The 20,931-nt window shown below is 45.8% G+C and overlaps 1 protein-coding gene across 2 annotated transcripts in view; it reads left to right on the plus strand.

Moving 5' to 3' along the window:
* MFSD4A (major facilitator superfamily domain containing 4A) overlaps positions 1 to 20,767 on the plus strand; it is an 89,054-nt gene extending 68,287 nt beyond the window's left edge. For both annotated transcript variants that reach the window (XM_044286381.1, XM_044286382.1), the window contains 3 exons: positions 6,493 to 6,563; positions 7,734 to 7,854; positions 20,586 to 20,767. In XM_044286381.1, coding sequence (XP_044142316.1) covers positions 6,493 to 6,563; positions 7,734 to 7,854; positions 20,586 to 20,641 — 248 coding nt within the window. In that variant the 3' untranslated portion in view covers positions 20,642 to 20,767. The remainder of the gene's footprint in view (positions 1 to 6,492; positions 6,564 to 7,733; positions 7,855 to 20,585) is intronic.
* The last annotated feature ends 164 nt before the right edge of the window (positions 20,768 to 20,931 follow it).

The following is a 20,931-nucleotide window of genomic DNA, read 5'->3' on the forward strand; positions in this document are numbered from 1 at the left end:
TAATCAGTTTTGAATACCTTGAGGGGTGTAGTTTCTTAGATGGGGTCACTTTTAGGGAGTTTTTACTCTAGGGGGGCATTAGGGGGGCTTCAAAAGGGACATGGTGACAATAAAAAAGGCCATCAAAATCGGCCTTCCAGAAACCTTCCTTTTGCGGCCTCCCTTTTACTGATACAGCAGTTTACGACCACAAATGTGGCATTTCTGTAAACTGCAGTATCAGGGTAATAAATATTAACTTTTGTTTGGTTGTTAACCCTTGTTTTGTTACCGGAAAAAACGGACTGAAATGGAAAAGTGCCAAAAATAGCGGTTTTGGCACCGTTTTTTTTTTTTTTTAACCGTGTTAATCTGGGTAGTTAGGTCATGGGATATTGTTATAGAGGAGATTCTTACGGACGCGGCAATATCTAATAAGTCTACTTTTTTAAAAAATTATTTAGGTTTTTGACTATATTATCTTTTTTGATACAATTTTTTTGGGGTATCTCTAAAGTCTAAGTGGCATTTTTTTTTTTTCTTTTATCCAATTATCTTATGTGGGGGCTCATTTTTAGCAGGATAAGCGGACGGTTTTATTGGCACTATTTTGGGGGCTATATGACTTTTTGATCGCTTGCTATTAAACTTTTTGTTATATAAGGTGACCCCAAAAAATTTTTTTGCACCAATTTTTTTTTTTTGGACTGTGTTAATCTGGGGGGTTGGGTCATGGGGTATTTTTATAGAGGAGATTCTTACGGACGCGGCGATACCTAATAAGTCTACTTTTTTACAATTATTTAGGTTTTAGACTATATTATCCTTTTTGATACCCTAAAAAAAATTTTGTATCTCTAAAGTCTAAGAGTCATTTTCTATTTTTTTATTTTATCCTATTATCTTATGTGGGGGCTCATTTTTTGCGGGATGAGACAACGGTTTTATTGGCACTATTTTGGGGGCTATATGACTTTTTGATCGCTTGCTATTAAACTTTTTATTATGTAAGGTGACAAAAAAAACACTTTTTTTGCACCTTTTTTTTTTTTTTTTTCTGGACCGTGTTAATATGGGGGGTTAGGTCATGGGGCATTTTTATAGAGGAGATTATTACCGACGCGGCAATACCTAATATGTCTACTTTTAATAAATTATTTTAGTTTTTTTGGGTGTCTCAAGTCTGAGAACCAGTTTTTTTTTTTATCCGATGTCAGTGCTAAATTGGGATATAAATTTAGTACTCCATGGAAGTGTGATACTCCCTGAAGCAACCGTCAATGCAGTGGCCCGGATGATCAGGGCATGTGTTGCACTGAGTAGTGGAGTCTTCCGTATCCCCCTCCTGCGACACACTCTGCACTTTTTTGGGGTTCGTCCCTTCTTTCCAGTATGGGGGACCACACCTGGAAAGTGTTGGCCAGGGACGATCCGGGCGCCTACAGTTCCCAAGGTACTCCGGCCTGCTCTTTCCCGGTCCGAAAAGATCAGGGCCTTGAGGACTGCCTCATAGAACTGGAGGAATGTCCCTGGGCTGCCACCGCTTCGGGATAGTACAAAAGAGTTGTACATGGCAACCTGCACCAAGTAGACGGCAACTTTTTTGTACCATGCCCGGGTTTTGCGCATGGCATTATATGGCTTGAGGACTTGATCCGAGAGATCAACTCCTCCCATATACCGATTGTAGGTGACGATACAATCGGGCTTGAGGACCGTTGCCGCGGTACCTCGCACAGGGACAGGGGTGATGCCGTTACCATGAATTGTGGACAGCATAAGGACATCCCTCTTGTCCTTATACCTGACCAGCAACAGGTTTCCAGTGGTAAGGGCATGGGTCTCACCCCTGGGGATAGGTACCTGGAGGGGGTGGGCAGGGAGGCCGCGTTGATTTTTCCGCACGGTCCCACAAGCGGACGTGGATCTGGCGGCAAGGGACTGGAACAAGGGGATACTGGTATAAAAGTTATCCACGTACAGGTGGTAAACCTTATCCAGCAGTGGGTGCATAAGGTCCCACACAAGTTTCCCGGTAACACCCAGAGTGGGGGGACATTCTGGGGGTTGAATCCGGGAATCTCGCCCCTCGTATACTCGAAATTTGTAAGTGTACCCTGAGGTACTCTCACAAATTTTGTATAGCTTCACGCCATACCTCGCCCGCTTGGAAGGCACATACTGGCGGAAAATGAGTCTCCCCTTGAACGCAATGAGAGACTCATCAACCACGACCTCCCTTCCAGGTACATAGGCCTCCATGAATTTGGCCCCAAAGTGATCGATGACCGGCCGTATCTTATACAGACGGTCATGGGCAGGATCACCTCGGGGGGGGGACATGCTGCATTATCGGAATAATGCAGACATTTCCGGATGGCCTCAAACCGGGAGCGTGTCATGGCTGTACTGTAAAGTGGGGTCTGGTATAGGACGTCCCCACTCCAGTACAGCCTGGCACTGGGTTTCTTGACCAGGCCCATATGCAGCACGAGGCCCCATTTCGGCTGCACTGACCGGCGTCCAGCCACCGGGCCTGGCCAAAAAGGAGCCCGGGTGTTGAGCAACGAACTGTTGGGAGTACAGATTCGTCTGCTCCACCATAAGATTTACCAGTGGGTCACTGAAAAAATGACAGAAAAAGTCATATTCAGTGTAGCCCACTGTGGAAATCTGGATTCCTGATTGGCCTACAAAATCAGGAATCACGGGCTCGTATCGCTCTGGGCTACACCAGACTAGTTCACCGGCAGGGTGCTCCGGTGGATTTAACTAGTGGGCCGGGAAACCAGTACGAGCCCCAGAGCTGCTCGTACTTGTGTGGGCCACAGGGTCCCTAACATGGCGGTCCCCTTGCTCCTCCTGGCGGCGTCTCCGCCGCCTTGGGGGCTCATCATCATCGCTAGATGATGAGGAGGATGCGGATGACAACAGGAATGTGGGGTCATCCTCATCCTCACTGGGACTCTCGGAGTCGGAGGCAAGCTGGGCGTATGCCTCCTCGGCCGAGAACGTCCGGCGGGCCATAGGGGAGTGTGTGTCTGCGTGTGTATGTGCGTGTGTGTAAATCTTTATTTGGTGTGCGTGTGTGTGGGGGCACGGGTGTTCACGAACTCACCTTAAAACTAAGAGAAAAAAAATAATAAACTAACTAAAAAAAAAGGGCAAAAAATGTGGGGAAAAAAATCCAAAACCGCTGATCAACCGTCCGAAGTTGATCAGCGGTGGGGTGTGCGATGCGCTAACAATGGGCGGACGCTAAGTGCCGGCCACAGTCAGCGTACACAAAAAAAAAAAAAAAGTGGGGGGCAAGTGGCAGGGGGAGGGGGGCAAGTGGCAGCACCCCTGGGGGGTCTAGGGTCACACAGCTGTGCTGTGGACCCCAGACACCCTAACTGGGGTGATGCAATAAAAGTTAAAAAAACTACCTTTCCCTTTTTTTCCCTGCCTAACCCAAACTTTCCCTAGCTGTCCCTATGTACCTGATGGGGGGGTGCTGGTGGCAGAGATCGGGTCCTGGGGGCACAGATCGGGGTGCAGGCAGCGGTGGCAGCAGAAACGTGCAGGCAGCTCCTCTCTCCTCCGGCTCCGGAACACAAAAGGAGGAGAGGAGCGCCTGCCTCTTTTGAATATCGCGCCGGACCGCCCACAGACCAATCAGAAAGCGATCCTGAGTGGTGATGTCACCATCACCACTCAGGATCGCTGGATGGTGATTGGTGGAGTGAAATCACACCACCATCACCATCCTGTTCCCGGTTATCGGGTCTTCAGAAACCTGAATAACCCGGAAACGCAGTTATTAAGCAGGCACGGGGTTCCGATCGCCGCCGGCCGAGCGGCGGTAATCGAAAATACACAGGGCGTACATGTACCTGTACGCCCTGTGTCCTTAAGGGGTTAAGGGACCTGCTGAGATCATTTCAGTAATCGTCTTGTTAACTCAGGTGAGAATGTTGGAGATCATTATGTCAGGCTGATTGGGTTAAAATGGCAGACTTGACCTGTTAAAAGGAGGGTGATGCTTGAAATCATTGTTCTTCCATTGTTAACCATGATGACCTGCAGAGAAACGCGTGAAGCCATCATTGCATTGCAATTAAAAATGGCTTCACAGGCAAAGATATTGTGGCTACTAAGATTGCACCTCAATCAACAATTTATAGGATCATCAAGAGCTTCAAGGAAAGAGGTTCAATTCTTGTTAAGAAGGCTTCAGGGCGTCCAAGAAAGTCCAGCAAGCGCCAGGATCGTCTCCTAAAGAGGATTCAGCTGCGGGATCGGAGTGCCACCAGTGCAGAGCTTGTCCAGGAATAGCAGCAGGCAGGTGTGAGCGCATCTGCATGCCCAGTGAGGCGAAGACTTTTGGAAGATGGCCTGGTGTCAAGAAGGGCAGCAAAGAAGCCACTTCTCTCCAAAAAAAACATCAGGGACAGATTGATCTTCTGCAGAAAATATGGTGAATGGACTGCTGAGGACTGGGGCAAAGTCATATTCTCAGATGAAGCCTCTTTCCGATTGTTTGGGGCATCAGGAAAAAGGCTTGTCCGGAGAAGAAAAGGTGAGCGCTACCATCAGTCCTGTGTCATGCCAACAGTAAAGCATCCTGAGACCATTCATGTGTGGGGTTGCTTCTCATCCAAGGGAGTGGGCTCACTCACAATTTTGCCCCAAAACACAGCCATAAATAAAGAATGGTACCAAAACACTCTCCAACAGCAACTTCTTCCAACAATCCAACAACAGTTTGGTGAAGAACAATGCATTTTCCAGCACGATGGAGCACCATGCCATAAGGCAAAAGTGATAACTAAGTGGCTCGAGGACCAAAACGTTGACATTTTGGGTCCAAGGCCTGGAAACTCCCCAGATCTTAATCCCATTGAGAACTTGTGGTCAATCCTCAAGAGGCGGGTGGACAAACAAAAACCCACTAATTCTGACAAACTCCAAGAAGTGATTATGAAAGAATGGGTTGCTATCAGTCAGGAATTGGCCCAGAAGTTGATTGAGAGCATGCCCAGTCGAATTGCAGAGGTCCTGAAAAAGAAGGGCCAACACGGCAAATACTGACTCTTTGCATAAATGTCAAGTAATTTTCGATAAAAGCCTTTGAAACGTATGAAGTGCGTGTAATTATATTCCACTACATCACAGAAACAACTGAAACAAAGATCTAAAAGCAGTTTAGCAGCAAACTTTGTGAAAACTAATATTTGTGTCATTCTCAAATCTTTTGGCCACGATTGTATGTTTGCTGACACGTGGCAGTGGCGATGGGGGAGAGTTGCGAGTTCCCCAAACACTGTGAAGAATGGAAAGAAAAAATGACAGTTCACACCTATCATACAGCAGGGTGTTAGCTTTATGGGTCAGTACAAATACTATAATGCATATATAGGTTTTTCAGCTTTAGTACAATATAAATGTGTTTCAAGTTCAACATTTATTTTTCCATCGTTGTAACCATATGGAGATTGTTCTTTTTGTGGGACAGGATGTCGTTTTCTGTAGCAGCTTTTTGGGGTTCATACAGTTTACTGGTTAACCTTTATTAATCTTACACTTTTTTGCTATTACTGGCAATAAAGGGGGAATGGTAAAAACAGCAATAACACCAACTTTATCTTTATTACATAGTTCAGTAAGATTTTTTTTTATTTCCAGTTGTTTAGGGATAAGCATTTTTTCATTAAATTGTTTTGATCAGTTGACTGCAAAAGCAATGCTTAGAAATACCTAGTGTTATATTGTCATGTTATTAGGCCATGCCTCTGGCTAAGGCCTCATGCACACAAATGTATTTTGATTCCGTATCCGTAAAGTTTTTTTGCCATTCATTTCAATGGGTCCGCAAAAAAAAAAAAACGGAAGGTACTCAATGTGCATTCCATTTCCGTATGTCCGTTCTGCAAAAAAATAAAACGTCCTATTATTGTCTGCATAACGAACAAGGATAGGACTGTTCTATTAGGGGCCAGCTGTTCCGTTCCGCAAAATACGGAATGCACACGGATGTCATCTGTATTTTTTCCGGAACTGTTTTTTGCGGACCGCAAAATACATGTGGTCGTGTGCATGAGGCCTAATTCACATGATTTAAACTGCAGGTTTCAGTGTGTGAAAAAGTTTTATAAAAACCTTTTTCCTAAGTATATAACAACTTACCTCTGTACCTCAGAGGACAGGAAGTAGAAAAGGCCCTTCAAAACAGGCACTGTTCACCTCTGTGTTGGTTATTTCCTGACAGTTCCTGAAATAACGGACACCAACTGCGCCCTATGGACCTCATTGACTATGGTGGGAAGTCCATCGGGCTCCCCTCATGGTGTCTGGCATTTTTCAAAAGACCTATGATAGAGGTCCTAATGGAGTCTCCAACGCGGCCTAAGGGGTATCCAGATGGCCCATACAGTGTATATTAGCTGCAAATCAATCTACCCCAAAGTATATTATTGAATGTTATGTGTTTATTGTCAGGGGATCTACAGTACTGACTTTTTATATCTACAGGATGCGCTACAACAGTTCTTGTCACTGCTGCTGGGACGGGTGAGATGCTTCTTCAGATTCTAGTAGGATCGGTAAGACAATATGTTTGTGGGGAGTGTTATGTTACTGGGGTCAGATGGTCCATTAAGGGCTCGTTCACACTGATAGCTCTGTGTATCCTCTTATACCACATGAGGAACACATCCTAGCAGAAGGAACAATGAAAACCTTTCATTTTGGAATGCTGTTACTTTAGCCTCTGCTGGGATCGTTTTTAAGTCCTAAGAAAAGTAGATGTGTGGATAAAGTCTTAGAGGGAGATTTATCAAACTGGTGTAAAGGAAAACAAGCAATGCATGGGCACCGGTTGTGTGCACTCCATTTGATGCAGACCCACTGAATTGAATGGGTCCGCGATCTGCAATTACAACCAAAGATAGAACATATTCTCTCTTTTAGCGCTTCGTAGTGCTTCCAGTCTACGCCTCCAGTCTGCAAAAGATAGGTGAGGTCCTATCTTCAGTCGTATCTTGCGGATTTGAGGACCCATTCAAGTCATGGAAACCCAAGAATAAAAAAAAAAGCAAGAGAGGTCATGTCGGTGCTCACCTAAAATTGGGCTTAGTCCATATTCCCCACATAAAGACAGTCCAAATGAAAAAAAGGGGGGCAGCACACAATGTTCAGTTTCTATAAATTACATTTTTCTACATTTTTTGCCTTTGAAAACTTTGTACACTGCCTTTATATATTTTTTCTGGTATGGAATGCCTTGGAAAGTTAAACCAATCGGCACCCTACCTAGATGCTGCATTTGCTATTGACTGTGGTATCTGAGGAGTTAAACAGCCAGGATTGGGGTTATATGCTCCTCCATTAAAGTAGAATGTTACTTCAAATATACAGCTAACAGCCGCCGCAAATTGTATGGGCACAACTCCTGTGCCTGTACCAACCTCGGTGCAGTTGCACCTAAATGTATAGTGCTTGCACTGTAACCATTAAACTACTATATATTCAAGGAGAACGACACAGATCTGTTCTGCTCCCACTGCAGACCTGACAATAAAATCAAGTACTAAACTAAATTGTCCGATCTTGCTAATTCTGGCATGGCATTATTCCTTTGGAGCACGCCAGCTTGCTGTAGTATGACTATTTAATGGTACCCTACTAGCAAACAATGGGTCAGCTCATAAGTGTTTTTGAATTTCCTAGACTACATATAGGGCTAAATGTGCTGTTTGTTTCCTCCAATGCAGGTTATCCAGACACAGGGCAGCTACAGTTTCTTGGTTTGTGGCGTCAGCCTTTCTATACTGGCTTTGTCACTGTTCGTGGTGCTGCTGGTACTGGACAGTTTGCATCCCAGAGGGTTAGAAGGTAAGGAAACCAGATAAAGCTTAGAAGGTAAGGAGACCAAATTTGTATAAAGCCTTGCTGACAGCAGCTCACAGCAGACACTTCAAGAAGTTACTCATTGCGTGCAGGTGACAGAGAGGCAGCTTTACCCAAGTGACTACATCCGTCTCTTAGGCTTTGATGTGGTCACACCGGCAAAGTTGCATTTTCAGTTTGTTGTGGGAGTGAAAAGATATTTGCTTTCTGCAGATGAGTGCTCAGTGCTGTCTTAGCTTAGTGTACTTTGTAGTGTTTAGACAGCAATAACGTGTCTGTTACTCTGCTGGAAGAACAGTCTGTGCTGTAAGACCAGTTCTTTAAGCTCCACTGTGCATACTTTATATGACAAGACTGGAGCTTAAATGTACTTTCCCTAAATTAAATTAAAGCACTTGCACTTTTTTGCAAACAAAAACTAAAAAAATATAATTTGAAGATGAACTAGGCGTGGGCAGTCACCTCAACACTGGGCGCTGGGATGCTGCTTCTAGAGATCAGTCCTTTGTCAAAAAGTGAATTATATGGCTGGAATGTGTCAGGATCTGTTCCAGGAAAAACCAATGGTTTTGTATGCAAGGCGATTGCGTTGTGTGTGCATTTTTTCCGGATTGGATGCATTTTTCATGCGCGTGAGAAAAAACTGAAGAATAATAATCTACATCTCCTAGCAACTAGCAGTAAAAAACACATTGTATCCGGATGACTTCAGTTTTTCACGGAAACCCCATTCACGTCTATGGAACCAGAGCTGCGTGAAAAACACACAATACTGCGATTTTTCCTGAACGCAGAAATGATGCATGAAAAAACAATGCTCATTGAAATGAATGGGTCAGGATTCAGTCGGGATGCTATGCGTTTGCTTCATGCATCGCACCCAAGCAGAAAATGCGCTCATGTAAAAGAGGCCTAAGAAAGTCTCTTTTTTTAATAAAAGTAATCATTTCTTTATCAAAACTTAACATCTTAACGCCTTTTTACAGTGGTCATTTATGGAGGCCTATAATCAGCGCTGTACGGGTCCACCGTGTAGTGGAGAACATGAGCTTGGCTCTTGTATGACAGCCAAGCTACTTTTCTAATGGCCCAGATCAGCAGAAGTGCAGATCCCAGCCACTTAACCCCTTAGATGCAGCAGTCATTAGCGACAAAGTAGTCAGAGGGAATTGGCTCCCTTTGTTAGGTGTCAGCACCCTAACGATTGAGATCATGGGATACCGATGTCTGTACACGGCAGCTAGGGTCCAATGAAGGACCTCAGTTCTTCCCTGTGTATATGACCTATTAGCGTGCCAGAGTATCCTTTAAAAAATAAAATCCCCTCCACATATTTGGTATCGCCGTATCCGTAACAACCCGAAATCTAAAATTATCATGTACAGCATTGGGCCTCGCTGACCTTCTCTGTGGACATCAGGCATAGTTGTCAACAGAGGAGCTGTTGATTGCTCAGCATTGCATCTGGGTGGCAAACGTGCCACGGCCGGAACCTCTGTGGACACTTGAGAAGGGACGACCCACCATTCCCCCTCTTCCTCATCTGAGGGACTTTCCTCCATACCCTGAGAGTGAGGAGGCACCCCCTCTACGTACACCGGCTCATCAAAATTGCAACTTCTCAACATATTACTGGCTCTACCTCATAGACCGGAATAGCGGGGTCTACCCTTCTCTTCACCGTGTATGGAACTGCCTCCCACCGTCCATCCAACTTCCCTGACGGCCATTTGGCTTTGACCATCACCCGATCACCAGGGACATACCCATCTTTCTGCACTGGTCTTGGGTTAGGGTGTACCACCTGTCCCTGGCGCTCCCCAACAACCTTGTGGACCGCTCTCAGCCGGCGGTGGTGCTCCTGCACCCATGCGGTGGTACTTCTTGGTTGGGGCTCCATCGGGTTAGGCATGTGGAGATCTTCAATCTCCCGTCCAGCTCGTCCAAACATAAGCATATGTGGAGAGTATCCGGTGGTACTGTGTACTCTGTTATTATAGGCCCACATCAACTCAGGTAGGTATGCGGGCCACTGGGCTTTTTGACTGTCTTCCAGAGTCTGCCACATCTGAAGCAAGGTGCGATTGAAGCGTTCACAAGCCCCGTTTCCTTGTGGGTGATATGGAGTGGTTCGGGAGCGTTTAATCCCATACAGTTGGTACAGTTCATTCATTAGAGTACCCTGAAAGCATGCTCCCTGGTCAGAATGTATCCTCCGTGGACACCCGAACACCTGTATAAAGTGTTTACAGACAGCTTCGGCGGCCAACTCTGCGGTTTGGTCTCTGGTGGGCACAGCCACCGCATACTTGGTAAAGTGATCTGTCATAACTAGACAGTACGAGTGTCCCGAGGTAGAATATCCGATCTGTACATAATCGATCATCAGAAGTTCTAGGGGTGCTGAGGTGCAGATGGTTTGCACAGGAGCCCGCTGTTCAGTACTCTTACTCAACCTACAGGATCGACACTTAAGACATGCCGCGGCCACCATGTCGGCCAGATCTGGACAGCATACCAGCCGTTGGAGCCACTTGAACGTTTTGTCTCTCCCAAAATGATCTCCCTTTTCATGAGCTTCCCTGGCGGCCTCCAGTCCCAACGACATGGGAATGACAATCTGTTGCCGGTACTGCAGCTCTGACTGTAAGTATATGATCCGGCACAGGAGGCCCTGGGTAATTGTCAGCTTGTCCCACTGCCTTAACAACTTCTGACCCTCTGGGGTCAGGAGGGCTCGTTCTTCTGGCCGAGGCCAGATCTTGCTCCGAACCCATTCTTTCACTTTCCACAAATCCCGGCAGCTATCCTGGACTCTCTCCCAATCAGTCAACATTTTCCCCAGCACTAGCGTCATTCCAGACGCCACCCCACTTGAATGTGCCACATCAGGAAACAGAGGAAGGCGACCAAGGTCAGGAGTTTCAGTATCCTCTAACTCCTCATCGGCTCTCTGAGTCGACTGTCCTACTGGAACTCGAGAGAGTGCATCGGCTTTGCCGTTCTTCCTACCGGACCAGAACTTGATGCGGTATTGGTACTTAGAGAGGCGGGCCAACCATCTTTGCTCGAGTGCACCGAACTTGGCATTCTCCAGGTGTGCCAATGGGTTGTTGTCTGTCATCATGGTCACTTCTGCACCAGTCAGATATTATCTTTCGGTCATGGCCCACACCAGTGCCAGTAGTTCCAGTTTAAAGGAGCTATAGTTATCAGGGTTGCGTTCTGACTCTCTTAGGGATCGGCTCCCATAGGCGATGACTCTCTGCCGTCCATCCTGGACTTGGGACAATACGGCCCCCAGACCATGTAGGCTTCCATCAGTATACAGCAGGAATGGAGTATCAAACCGCGCGTGAGCCAGGATCGGGGCATTGGTCAGCGCCACTTTCACCGCTTCAAAGGCCTCTTGTTGTCGGGGCCCCCAGTTGACGGGGCATTTCTTTGGGCCTCCAGCTGTGCCTCTTAGCAACTTGTTTAACGGGCCCACCAGATGAGCGAATTTGGGTATAAACCTCCTGTAGTAGCCGGCTAGTCCCACTAATGCCCGTACCTCCCGTAGCATACTTAACCAGGGCCACTTTTGAACGGCCTCCACCTTGCTGGGGGATGGTTTTACCCCCTCATGGGTGACCACATGTCCTAAGTACTCTATCTGCTGGCGGAACACTGGCATTTCGTTGGCTTGATCTTGAGCCCATGGTCTTGTAGCCGTCCCAAGACTTGTCACAGCTTCTGGAGGTGATCTTTAAAGGAAGCCCCGAACACTACTATGTCATCCAGGTATATCAATACTGATTCGAAGTTGAGGGCCCCTCAGACAGTGTTCTATCAATCGCTGGAATGTCCCTGGAGCATTGGAGAGGCCGAAGGGCATCCGGTTGAACTCGTAGAGTCCCATAGGTGTAATGAAGGCCGTCTTGGCTTTGAACTTCTTGGCCACCGACACCTGCCAGTATCCACTAGCCAGGTCAAGAGTTGAGAAGAACTTTGCTTGGCTTAGGGCTGATAATGACTCTTCAATCCGCGGAAGGGGGTAGGCATCCCGGACGGTCTGAGCATTCAGCTTCCGATAATCCACGCAGAACCGGAGACCCCCGTCTTTCTTCCGCACCAAGACTATCGGAGCAGCCCACGGACTTTGACTCTCCTGGATCACCCGGTTCTCCAACATGCTGGCCCCCATATCTATCACCTCCTGATACATCTTTGGTGGGATCTGCCGGTAGCGTTCCCTGATCGGCGCAGCATCGCCAGGTTGGGATTTCATGTTCGATGGCAGTAGCACACCCAAATTCCTCATCATGTCTTGAGAAGGCCTCCTGAAATTCCCAGAGGGTGTCTTCCAGCAGCTTTTGATCCCCCGGGGTCAGGGTTCTGCAGTCCACCCCCATATGGGCCATGATCACTCGACCGTTCCACTCCTGCTGTCGGGGTTTTCCTTGAATGGGTCTCCACGGCATAGGTCGAGGCTGATCTCTATCCGGCTGCAGCGTAAAGCCCCTTCATCAAGCGATACCCCCTTCGGACATATAAACTTTGGCCAGCAGGGTGTTTGTGGGGACGGTTAACTCGCAGTCCTCAACATTACAGCAGCGTACTAGGCATACATCTGTCTTTCACAATGGCAAGGGCCCGGCCTAACAGTGGGTGAATCTGCTTCTCTTCTTGATAAGCGGGCTCGATCAGGACTTCCAGTCCATTCAGTCGTCGTCCAGCCCCCATTGGCAACATCAATATTCGCTCCTGTCGAGGTGGGATCTTCAACGGAGTCCTCTGTAGCACCATCACGTCTCCAATGGCCTGTCCGGACAGGTTACTCTTTTGCAGGCTACAGCTCCTCACCATTTGTTGCAAGACCTTCTGGGTAGGCTGGTGTATGGTGGCCCGTTGCCAGTACTTCGGCCCTTCCTTGGCATAGAGTTGATGATCTAGGTCTCTCAGTATATTCATACCCAGGGTCACGTCCAATCCTTTCCGTCCACCAGCACAACCCCTTTCTTGCCGATGTCTTGCCCAAACAGTCGGACCCGCATCCAGACTATCCCTCGAACATCCATCTCTTTATTATCATCAGCCATCAGCCTGATGACGCTCCTGTCTTCGGGCTCCATCATATGCCCAAAGTGCCTCTCGAAGAACTCCAAAGGCATTAGAGTGCATTCTGACCCTGTATCAACTAGGCAGCAAACCTTTCGGCCTTCCAACTCGGCTTCTAATACGGAGCTGATGGCATACAGATCACGTTCTTCACGCAGAGGGCTTAACTTCTGGTGTGACGCCGCAGGACGCCCAGCTACTGCAGTGGTTGGAAGTTTAACGTCGGCTCAGACGCTACCTGTTCTGGGCACTCTCTAGCCATATGGCCGTACTTTCAGCAAACCCTTCTGCCCGGCCCCCTCGCCGGGGTTGCTCTGGGTGGAGTGGCACGAGGTGCGGGGGACAGGTTCCGAAGGCCGGGACGGTTCTGCCTTCATCTGGGACTCTTCCAGCTGAAGCTCTTTCAATTCCACCAGCAGGGCCTGGACCACATCCTTTAAGGACTCTGATTCTTCAGGTCCCGACCGGTCCCTTGTCACATGCGTGCTATTCACCACTCTAGCTGCTGTAGGTATGGGCTCTTCCTCTCTCTCTACGGCGGCTAAGTAAACGCATTAGAAAGTCATATCGGCCATTGTTCGGGTCATCTCTTGTAATTTATATTGTAGGAATTTATTGGAGAGCCCTACTATGAACTGATCTCGTAGAAGCCGGCCCACCTCCCGGAAGGCGCCCATAGCCTCAGGGTCTCGTTGTTGTATCTCATTCAGTGTCTCCTGTAGAGCATTGGAATATTGCATCAGGGTCTCGCCCTCTCGCTGGGGTCGGTTAAAGAAGTGACTCCGTAACTGTACCACTTTGGCCCGCCCCCCTTGGGCTCTCTAGCAGGGAGAATATCTTCTCTAGGGAATCTCTCTCAGAGTCAGGTCTTACCATCACTGTCCGCCTGACGTCACCCTCTAGGGCTCCCAATGCAACCTGGGCCCGCAGTTCGGGGGTCAGGTTACACATTTTAACACCACTTTGCACCCTTTCAGTCCAGTCCTGCAATGTCATGTTGTTACCGTCATACTTTGGCAGATGACGCAGCAGTGCCCCTACAGGAATGTATCCTACTGGGGTAGCCATATTGTTGGGGACAAGCTGGACTTGCGCCTGTGCACCCTGGGCTGGGTCCTGATGCGGCACCACTGGCGCCGGGGGACGATCTCCAGCCGCGTTTCCGTCCATAACGGTCGCTGTATCCTGCCGACTACACCAAGTTGTAAGCCGTGTACCGGGGTGGGCTCCCAAGGATACAGCGAAGTCACAGACAAGGAAAGTGACACTGACACCAGCTTAATATGCAAGAACACAAACTTTACTTATGCAAAAAGTAATATCACAAACAAAACCAATGCAAACATGCATAGAAAAAGGCTATATCCCGGACCCACAGTCAATGTCCCTGTCCACTGGACAGGCCTAGCCGATGGCGGACACAGCAGAGCATGCAAGTCGTGCTGTGCCGCTACAGAGGACACTCCTAGCCAGTGGCAGACGCAGCAGAGCCTGCAAGTCAATAACTGTGCTGCAGTCCAGTACAGAAAAGCCTAGCAAAACAATATAATCCTAACAAACTAATGCGAGGCCTAGGCTAGTCTCTGTTACTTCAGGCGCCACATAATATATTACAATCCGTAACTGGGTGCACTGACCTGCATCCGTTCTGGGCCCGAGGATGCAGCCTACCAGGATGGCCACCAACCTCTCAACAACCGTGCGGCCTTGCTTGAAGATGAGGCCTTCTGTCCACACACTGAACTGGTCTTCCTGGGACAACCTCTCTTTCAAAAGAGCTGGACTCAGTAAGGGTATAACAGTTACTCTCCTTCTTTTGAGTGTCCATTAACTGCCAGCCATCTGCAAACCAGGATGGAATCGGATTCAGTCCCTCACAGCACAATCCTTCCACCATGTCAGATCACCACTTTCGGCTCTGTCTGGCACACACAGCATGAGTCATCATCTGTTTTGCATATTCAAATCCCAGAGTGTGCTGGCTGTAGCTGCAAAACAGTGGCCTCTAGTGCCCGGAATGCCAAATGACAGTTTCAGTTCAAACATTATGCAGAAATAGCTGTTTCACAATCTCACAACTACAAGTTCCGCAAAAGTCAAGCCCTCACACAGCTCCATAGAAAGAAAAATATAAAAGGTATGGGCCTTAGGATGCGATGATGCTAAAACTTTTTTTTTTTGCAAAAAAGGGTTTTTATTGTGCAAAAGTAGTAAAACATAAAAAAATGGGGGGCAGTGTTAGTTTTTAATTGCTGTGCACCACTCCACTGTTAACCAGCAAGTAGCGGTCAGGCTGGCCGACGTTGCTTGGTTTGGTTTAGCAATCAAGTTAGTTGTGGTTTTGGCTACTATTCACCGAGTCCGTGTTGCGGTGTTAGTTGCCACTAATCCCAGTCTGAGATGAACTGAGACGCTTTATGCGCAATTCACATAGTGGGTTGATATTTCCATTTCTCCCACCACTCTATATGGCTGTTATTACTACCATTCTCAGCTGGCAGAGTCACTGCGGACGGTGGTACGGTAGTGTTCTGCCCTTACAGTGGTAAGGGTGAGAGATAGTGCACATCTCTTCACCCCGCCTAATTGTCAAAGCAATATACCGATTAGTGAAGTGGTGTACTGTGTTTTTAACACCCCTTAATTTTTTGGTTCTGTTTAAGTTCAATTAAAGAGTGCACCTCGCACACGCTTAGCATTTAGGTTTTACTTGTATTCAAATAAAAGTTAAGTATTCATTTATACCTGGGTCAAGACAGGTTCTATTGCCTGGATAGGCATTTGTAAATAAACTAGTAAAATTACCTTACCAAGGTCAGGTCCTAATTATATTCAGCCTATGTACGCTCCCACGGTCCCGGTCACGATAGAGGTCGGCATTTTTACCTATAGTGTGCACGCATGGCCACCACTAATGGATTGCAGGGTGGTCATAACTAGAGGTGAGCGAATTTCAGGTTATGAAATTTATTCACTCTTCGTTTACTGGTAAAAGGTTAATTGCGTTATGGATTCCGTTACCATGGACCATAACGCAATTCTATGATGGAATGCATAATGGAATGCCTTTAGAGGCATTCCATTGTTCATTACGTCATAATAGAAGTCTATGGGCTGCATAACGGATTTGTCCCGTTTCCGTTATGCAGAAGAGGACTCCCCTGCATAACGGAAACGGGACGGATCCGTTTTGCAGCCCATAGACTTCTATTATGACGGAATTAATAACGGAATGACTCAGGGCCACCCTCCCCACACATTTATTTTGTGTCTGATTTCATATTTCACTTTAATCATGGAATTAAAGTAGAGCCATGAGCCACACAGAACGGATAGCAATGGGTTGGGCATCTGTGATTTAGACAAGGAAACAACTTTTAAAAATAATATTTATTTAAAAATTGTTATATTTCAGTGATATAACTGAAAAATTTCACATGTATTCTTGTGACTACCTCCTAAAGTTGGAAATTTTATAAAAAGTTAACTTATAAAAAACAGGGATGACACACCTTAAAAAAAACTTTGGTACCAAAAAGCACTGTATATTTCCTGGAAATAGATAATCGTATGAGTGCAATTGTCAACCTTTACGTAATTATGTATTTTTTTTTTAAAGCATTAACTCATACGTTTGCACCCATACACCTTCAACAGCTGTCAGCTGAACATGCGTGTTTAGTCAGGGCGGAGAAGGAAAGAAGCCACTGCTAGAAACGTCTGGTCATCATCTGTCCAGGGGGGGTTGGCACAACCCAATTCACATAAGATAGTAAGCCAGTCCAGGCAAAATCTGTGGGTTCATCTGACTTTACTCATATGTACGGGTAAAGTTCATGCTTATATGAAACAGAGGTTTCTACACAAAAACAGTCAAAGTATGTTCATAAGCATCTACATCAACAAGAGCTTGTTCTCTCAAAAATGCTGAAATACAGGCCATGCAATAGTCTGCCCGTCATCCACAAATGTGTTTGAAAACATACTGATTGACAAAAGAAAGATACACCAAGAAGTATGGTTGGAATCTAAAGAAACGGTCTACAGTGGATATAAAAAGTCTACACACCCCTGTTAAAATGTCAGGTTTCTGTGATGTAAAACAGAGACAAATCATTTCAGAACTTTTCCACCTTTAATGTGACCTATAAACTGTAGAACTCAATTGAAAAACAAACTGAAATCTTTTAGGTAGATTGAAGAAAAAATATAAAAATAATATAATATGATTGCATAAGTGTGCACATCCTTAAACTAATACTTTGTTGAAGCACCTTTTGATTTTATTACAGCACTCAGTCTTTTTGGGTATGAGTCTATCAGCATGGCACATTTTGACTTGGCAAGATTTCCCACTCTTCTTTGCAAAAACATTGCAAATATTGCCGAGAGCATCTCCTGTGCTCAGCCCTCTTCAGATCACCCCACATATTTTCAATCGGATTCAGGTCTGGGCTCTGGCTGGGCCATTCCAAAACTTTAATCTTCTTCTGGTAAAGCCATTCCTTTGTTGATTTGGATGTATGCTTTGGGTCGTTGTCATGTTGAAATATGAAGTTCCTCTTCATGTTCAGCTTTCTAGCAGAAGCCTGAAGGTTTTGTGCCAATATTGACTGGTATTTGGAACTGTTCATAATTCGCTCTAGCTTAACTAAGGTCCCAGTTCCAGCTGAAGAAAAACAGCCCCAAAGCATGATGCTGCCACCACCATGCTTCACTGTGGGTATGGTGTTCTTTTGGTGATGTGCAGTGTTGTTTTTAGGCCAAACATATCTTTTGGAATTATGGCCAAAAAGTTCAACCTTGGTTTCATCACACCATAACACCTTTTCCCACATGCTTTTGGGAGACTTCACATGTGTTTTTGCAAAATGTAGCCTGGCATGGATGTTTTTCTTCGTAAGAAAAGGCTTTCGTCTTGCCACTCTACCCCATAGCCCAGACATATGAAGAATACGGGAGATTGTTGTCACATGTACCACACAGCTAGTACTTGCCAGATATTCCTGCAGCTCCTTTAATGTTGCTGTAGGCCTCTTGGTAGCCTCCCAGACCAGTTTTCTTCTCGTCTTTTCATCAAATTTGGAGGGACGTCCAGTTCTTGGTAATGTCACTGTTGTGTCATATTTTCTCGACTTGATAATGATTCTCTTCACTGTGTTCCATGGTATATCTGATGCCTTGGAAATTCTTTTGAACCCTTCTCCTGACTGATACCTTTTAACAATGAGATCCCTCTGATGCTTTGGAAGCTCTCTGTGGACCATGGCTTTTGCTGTGGGATGCGACTAAGAACAATTCAGGAAAGACCAACTAGAGCAGCTGAACTTTATTTGGGGTTAATCAGAGGCACCTGAAATGATGGCAGGTGTATGCTGACTCCAATTTAACATGATTTTGAATGGGATTGCTTAATTCTGAACACAGCAACAACCTCAGTTATAAGAGGGTGTGCACACTTATGCAACCCCTTTTTTTTTTTTTTTCTTCCATCCACCTAAAAGATTTCAGTTTGTTTTTCAATTGAGTTGTACAGTTTATAGGTAACATTAAAGGTGGAAAAAGTTCTGAAATTATTTATCTTTGTCTCGTTTTTTTACAGCACAGAAACCTGACATTTTAACAGGGGTGTGTACACTTTTTATATCCACTGTGTGTGTGAATGTAATGATGATATACACAGGCGAGAAAAAGGGTAACAAGTTCACCATCCTGAAATACACCACTGGTCAAAAGACCAAAGAAAGTCCCTATAGGAGTCTACTAATTTGGAAAATAAAAGCCAAATACTTTAATTCATTCACTTAAAAAGGGGAGTTATTTACCCCACAAAAACCACACATTTTAAAACTATCAGGCGGCAACGCAAATTAGTGTGAGAATTTACTTCTCTCTCATTTGTTTGAGAACATATGTGTGTGTACAGGTGGGTGGTTGGTGACAGTATAGCGTAGATGGGATATGCCCTGTTATTTTGTGTCATGGAAGCCTGGGCCCAGGCTCCGGACACCACTACGTTAATTTTCTCTACAATGGCACCAGATAAACCACTACACTAAGTTCATGACACACACAACTGATAGCCCTACTAAGGTCTCCACATTTACTGCCAGCTGAATCTAAAACAAGCGCCTAACACTAGTCCCCACCCGACATGTTTCGCCGCGATGCGGCTTCGTCAGGGGTTAGGGGTATTAGCGTCGGCGCGCTGAACAAACAGGGGTTTTATGCCTTAGGTAACGCCCCCATTTAGCTCTTACAGATAGTCTATTGGATACAACCAATAGACTATCTGTAAGAGCTAAATGGGGGCGTTACCTAAGGCATAAAACCCCTGTTTGTTCAGCGCGCCGACGCTAATACCCCTAACCCCTGACGAAGCCGCATCGCGGCGAAACATGTCGGGTGGGGACTAGTGTTAGGCGCTTGTTTTAGATTCAGCTGGCAGTAAATGTGGAGACCTTAGTAGGGCTATCAGTTGTGTGTGTCATGAACTTAGTGTAGTGGTTTATCTGGTGCCATTGTAGAGAAAATTAACGTAGTGGTGTCCGGAGCCTGGGCCCAGGCTTCCATGACACAAAATAACAGGGCATATCCCATCTACGCTATACTGTCACCAACCACCCACCTGTACACACACATATGTTCTCAAACAAATGAGAGAGAAGTAAATTCTCACACTAATTTGCGTTGCCGCCTGATAGTTTTAAAATGTGTGGTTTTTGTGGGGTAAATAACTCCCCTTTTTAAGTGAATGAATTAAAGTATTTGGCTTTTATTTTCCAAATTAGTAGACTCCTATAGGGACTTTCTTTGGTCTTTTGACCAGTGGTGTATTTCAGGGTCATTATCCCGAGGGTCTTACTAGGGCCCACTTTTGTGTATTCTAAGTTCACCATCCACTACAGCTTCGAACGTGAGGCTACCATCATTTTATAGATAATCATCTTGCTATCTCATACATAAATTAGACTTGCAACTATTTAGCATACGATCAGTTATGCAGATCAGATTCTTGTCATGTAACTGCATTGTTACTCTTTTGCTTCTAAAATTCTACATTTTTATTATTTTGTTAGTATTTTGTAAATCCACCTTTATCGTTCAGCACTGCCTCCTTCTGGGCATACTCTCGATCAGATTCAAGCATTCCTCGACTGAAATCTGTTGCCCGGTCTCTTCTACACGTTCCCAATGTTGGTGCATACTGGGTGAATCACTTGAGTACCAATACAGCTTATTCTTCAACTCCACCCACAAGTATTCGATTGGGTTGAGGTCTGGGGACTGTGGGGGCCAATCCAGCACCTCTACCTTATTGTCAGTGAACCATTTCTTCGACAAACTCGAAATTTGCTTCGGGTCGTTGTCCTGCTGGTACACTGTGTCGTCCTTTTCATACCCATAGTACTTGAGTGTACGAAGTAAATCGTCTTGTAGGATACTCACATATAGCTCAGCATTGAGACCACCATTCATCCTGGTCAAGTATCCAACGTACACACTTTAATTATGGCTAGTCCCACTCAACTATTTAGTCTTACGCCTTGGCTGTATCTCTTGTTCTCACGTTCATGTACCTTCTACTATTGACAAGTATCGCTATTTTTCTGCAGGCTCGTCAGACAAAACTCCAGAACTTGGCAGTGATCCAGAGCGGTATCAGCAGTAGCAAAACTTCCAAATGGCTTCCATTATTTTTTGGGAATTCATCTTCTTAGAGTGCTGCGAAAACCGAAGTGCCATGTAATAAAAAGTGAGATAAGATGAAAAAAGAATAAAGCATGCTGTGCTAAACGCTCTGTTGCCTAGTATTTTTCCTTTATTGCTCTTGCACACAGAGTCCCTAAGGCTAGGTTTATGATTGACTAAAAAAACGGCTGAAAAATCAGCTGTTTCCGCAGCAAAAGCCACAACAAAACCACATGTATTACATGCAAGCCAGCAGATATTACCCTCTCC

Source organism: Bufo gargarizans, chromosome 3 (genome assembly GCF_014858855.1).
Source record: "Bufo gargarizans isolate SCDJY-AF-19 chromosome 3, ASM1485885v1, whole genome shotgun sequence".
Taxonomy (NCBI): Eukaryota; Metazoa; Chordata; class Amphibia; order Anura; family Bufonidae; genus Bufo; species Bufo gargarizans.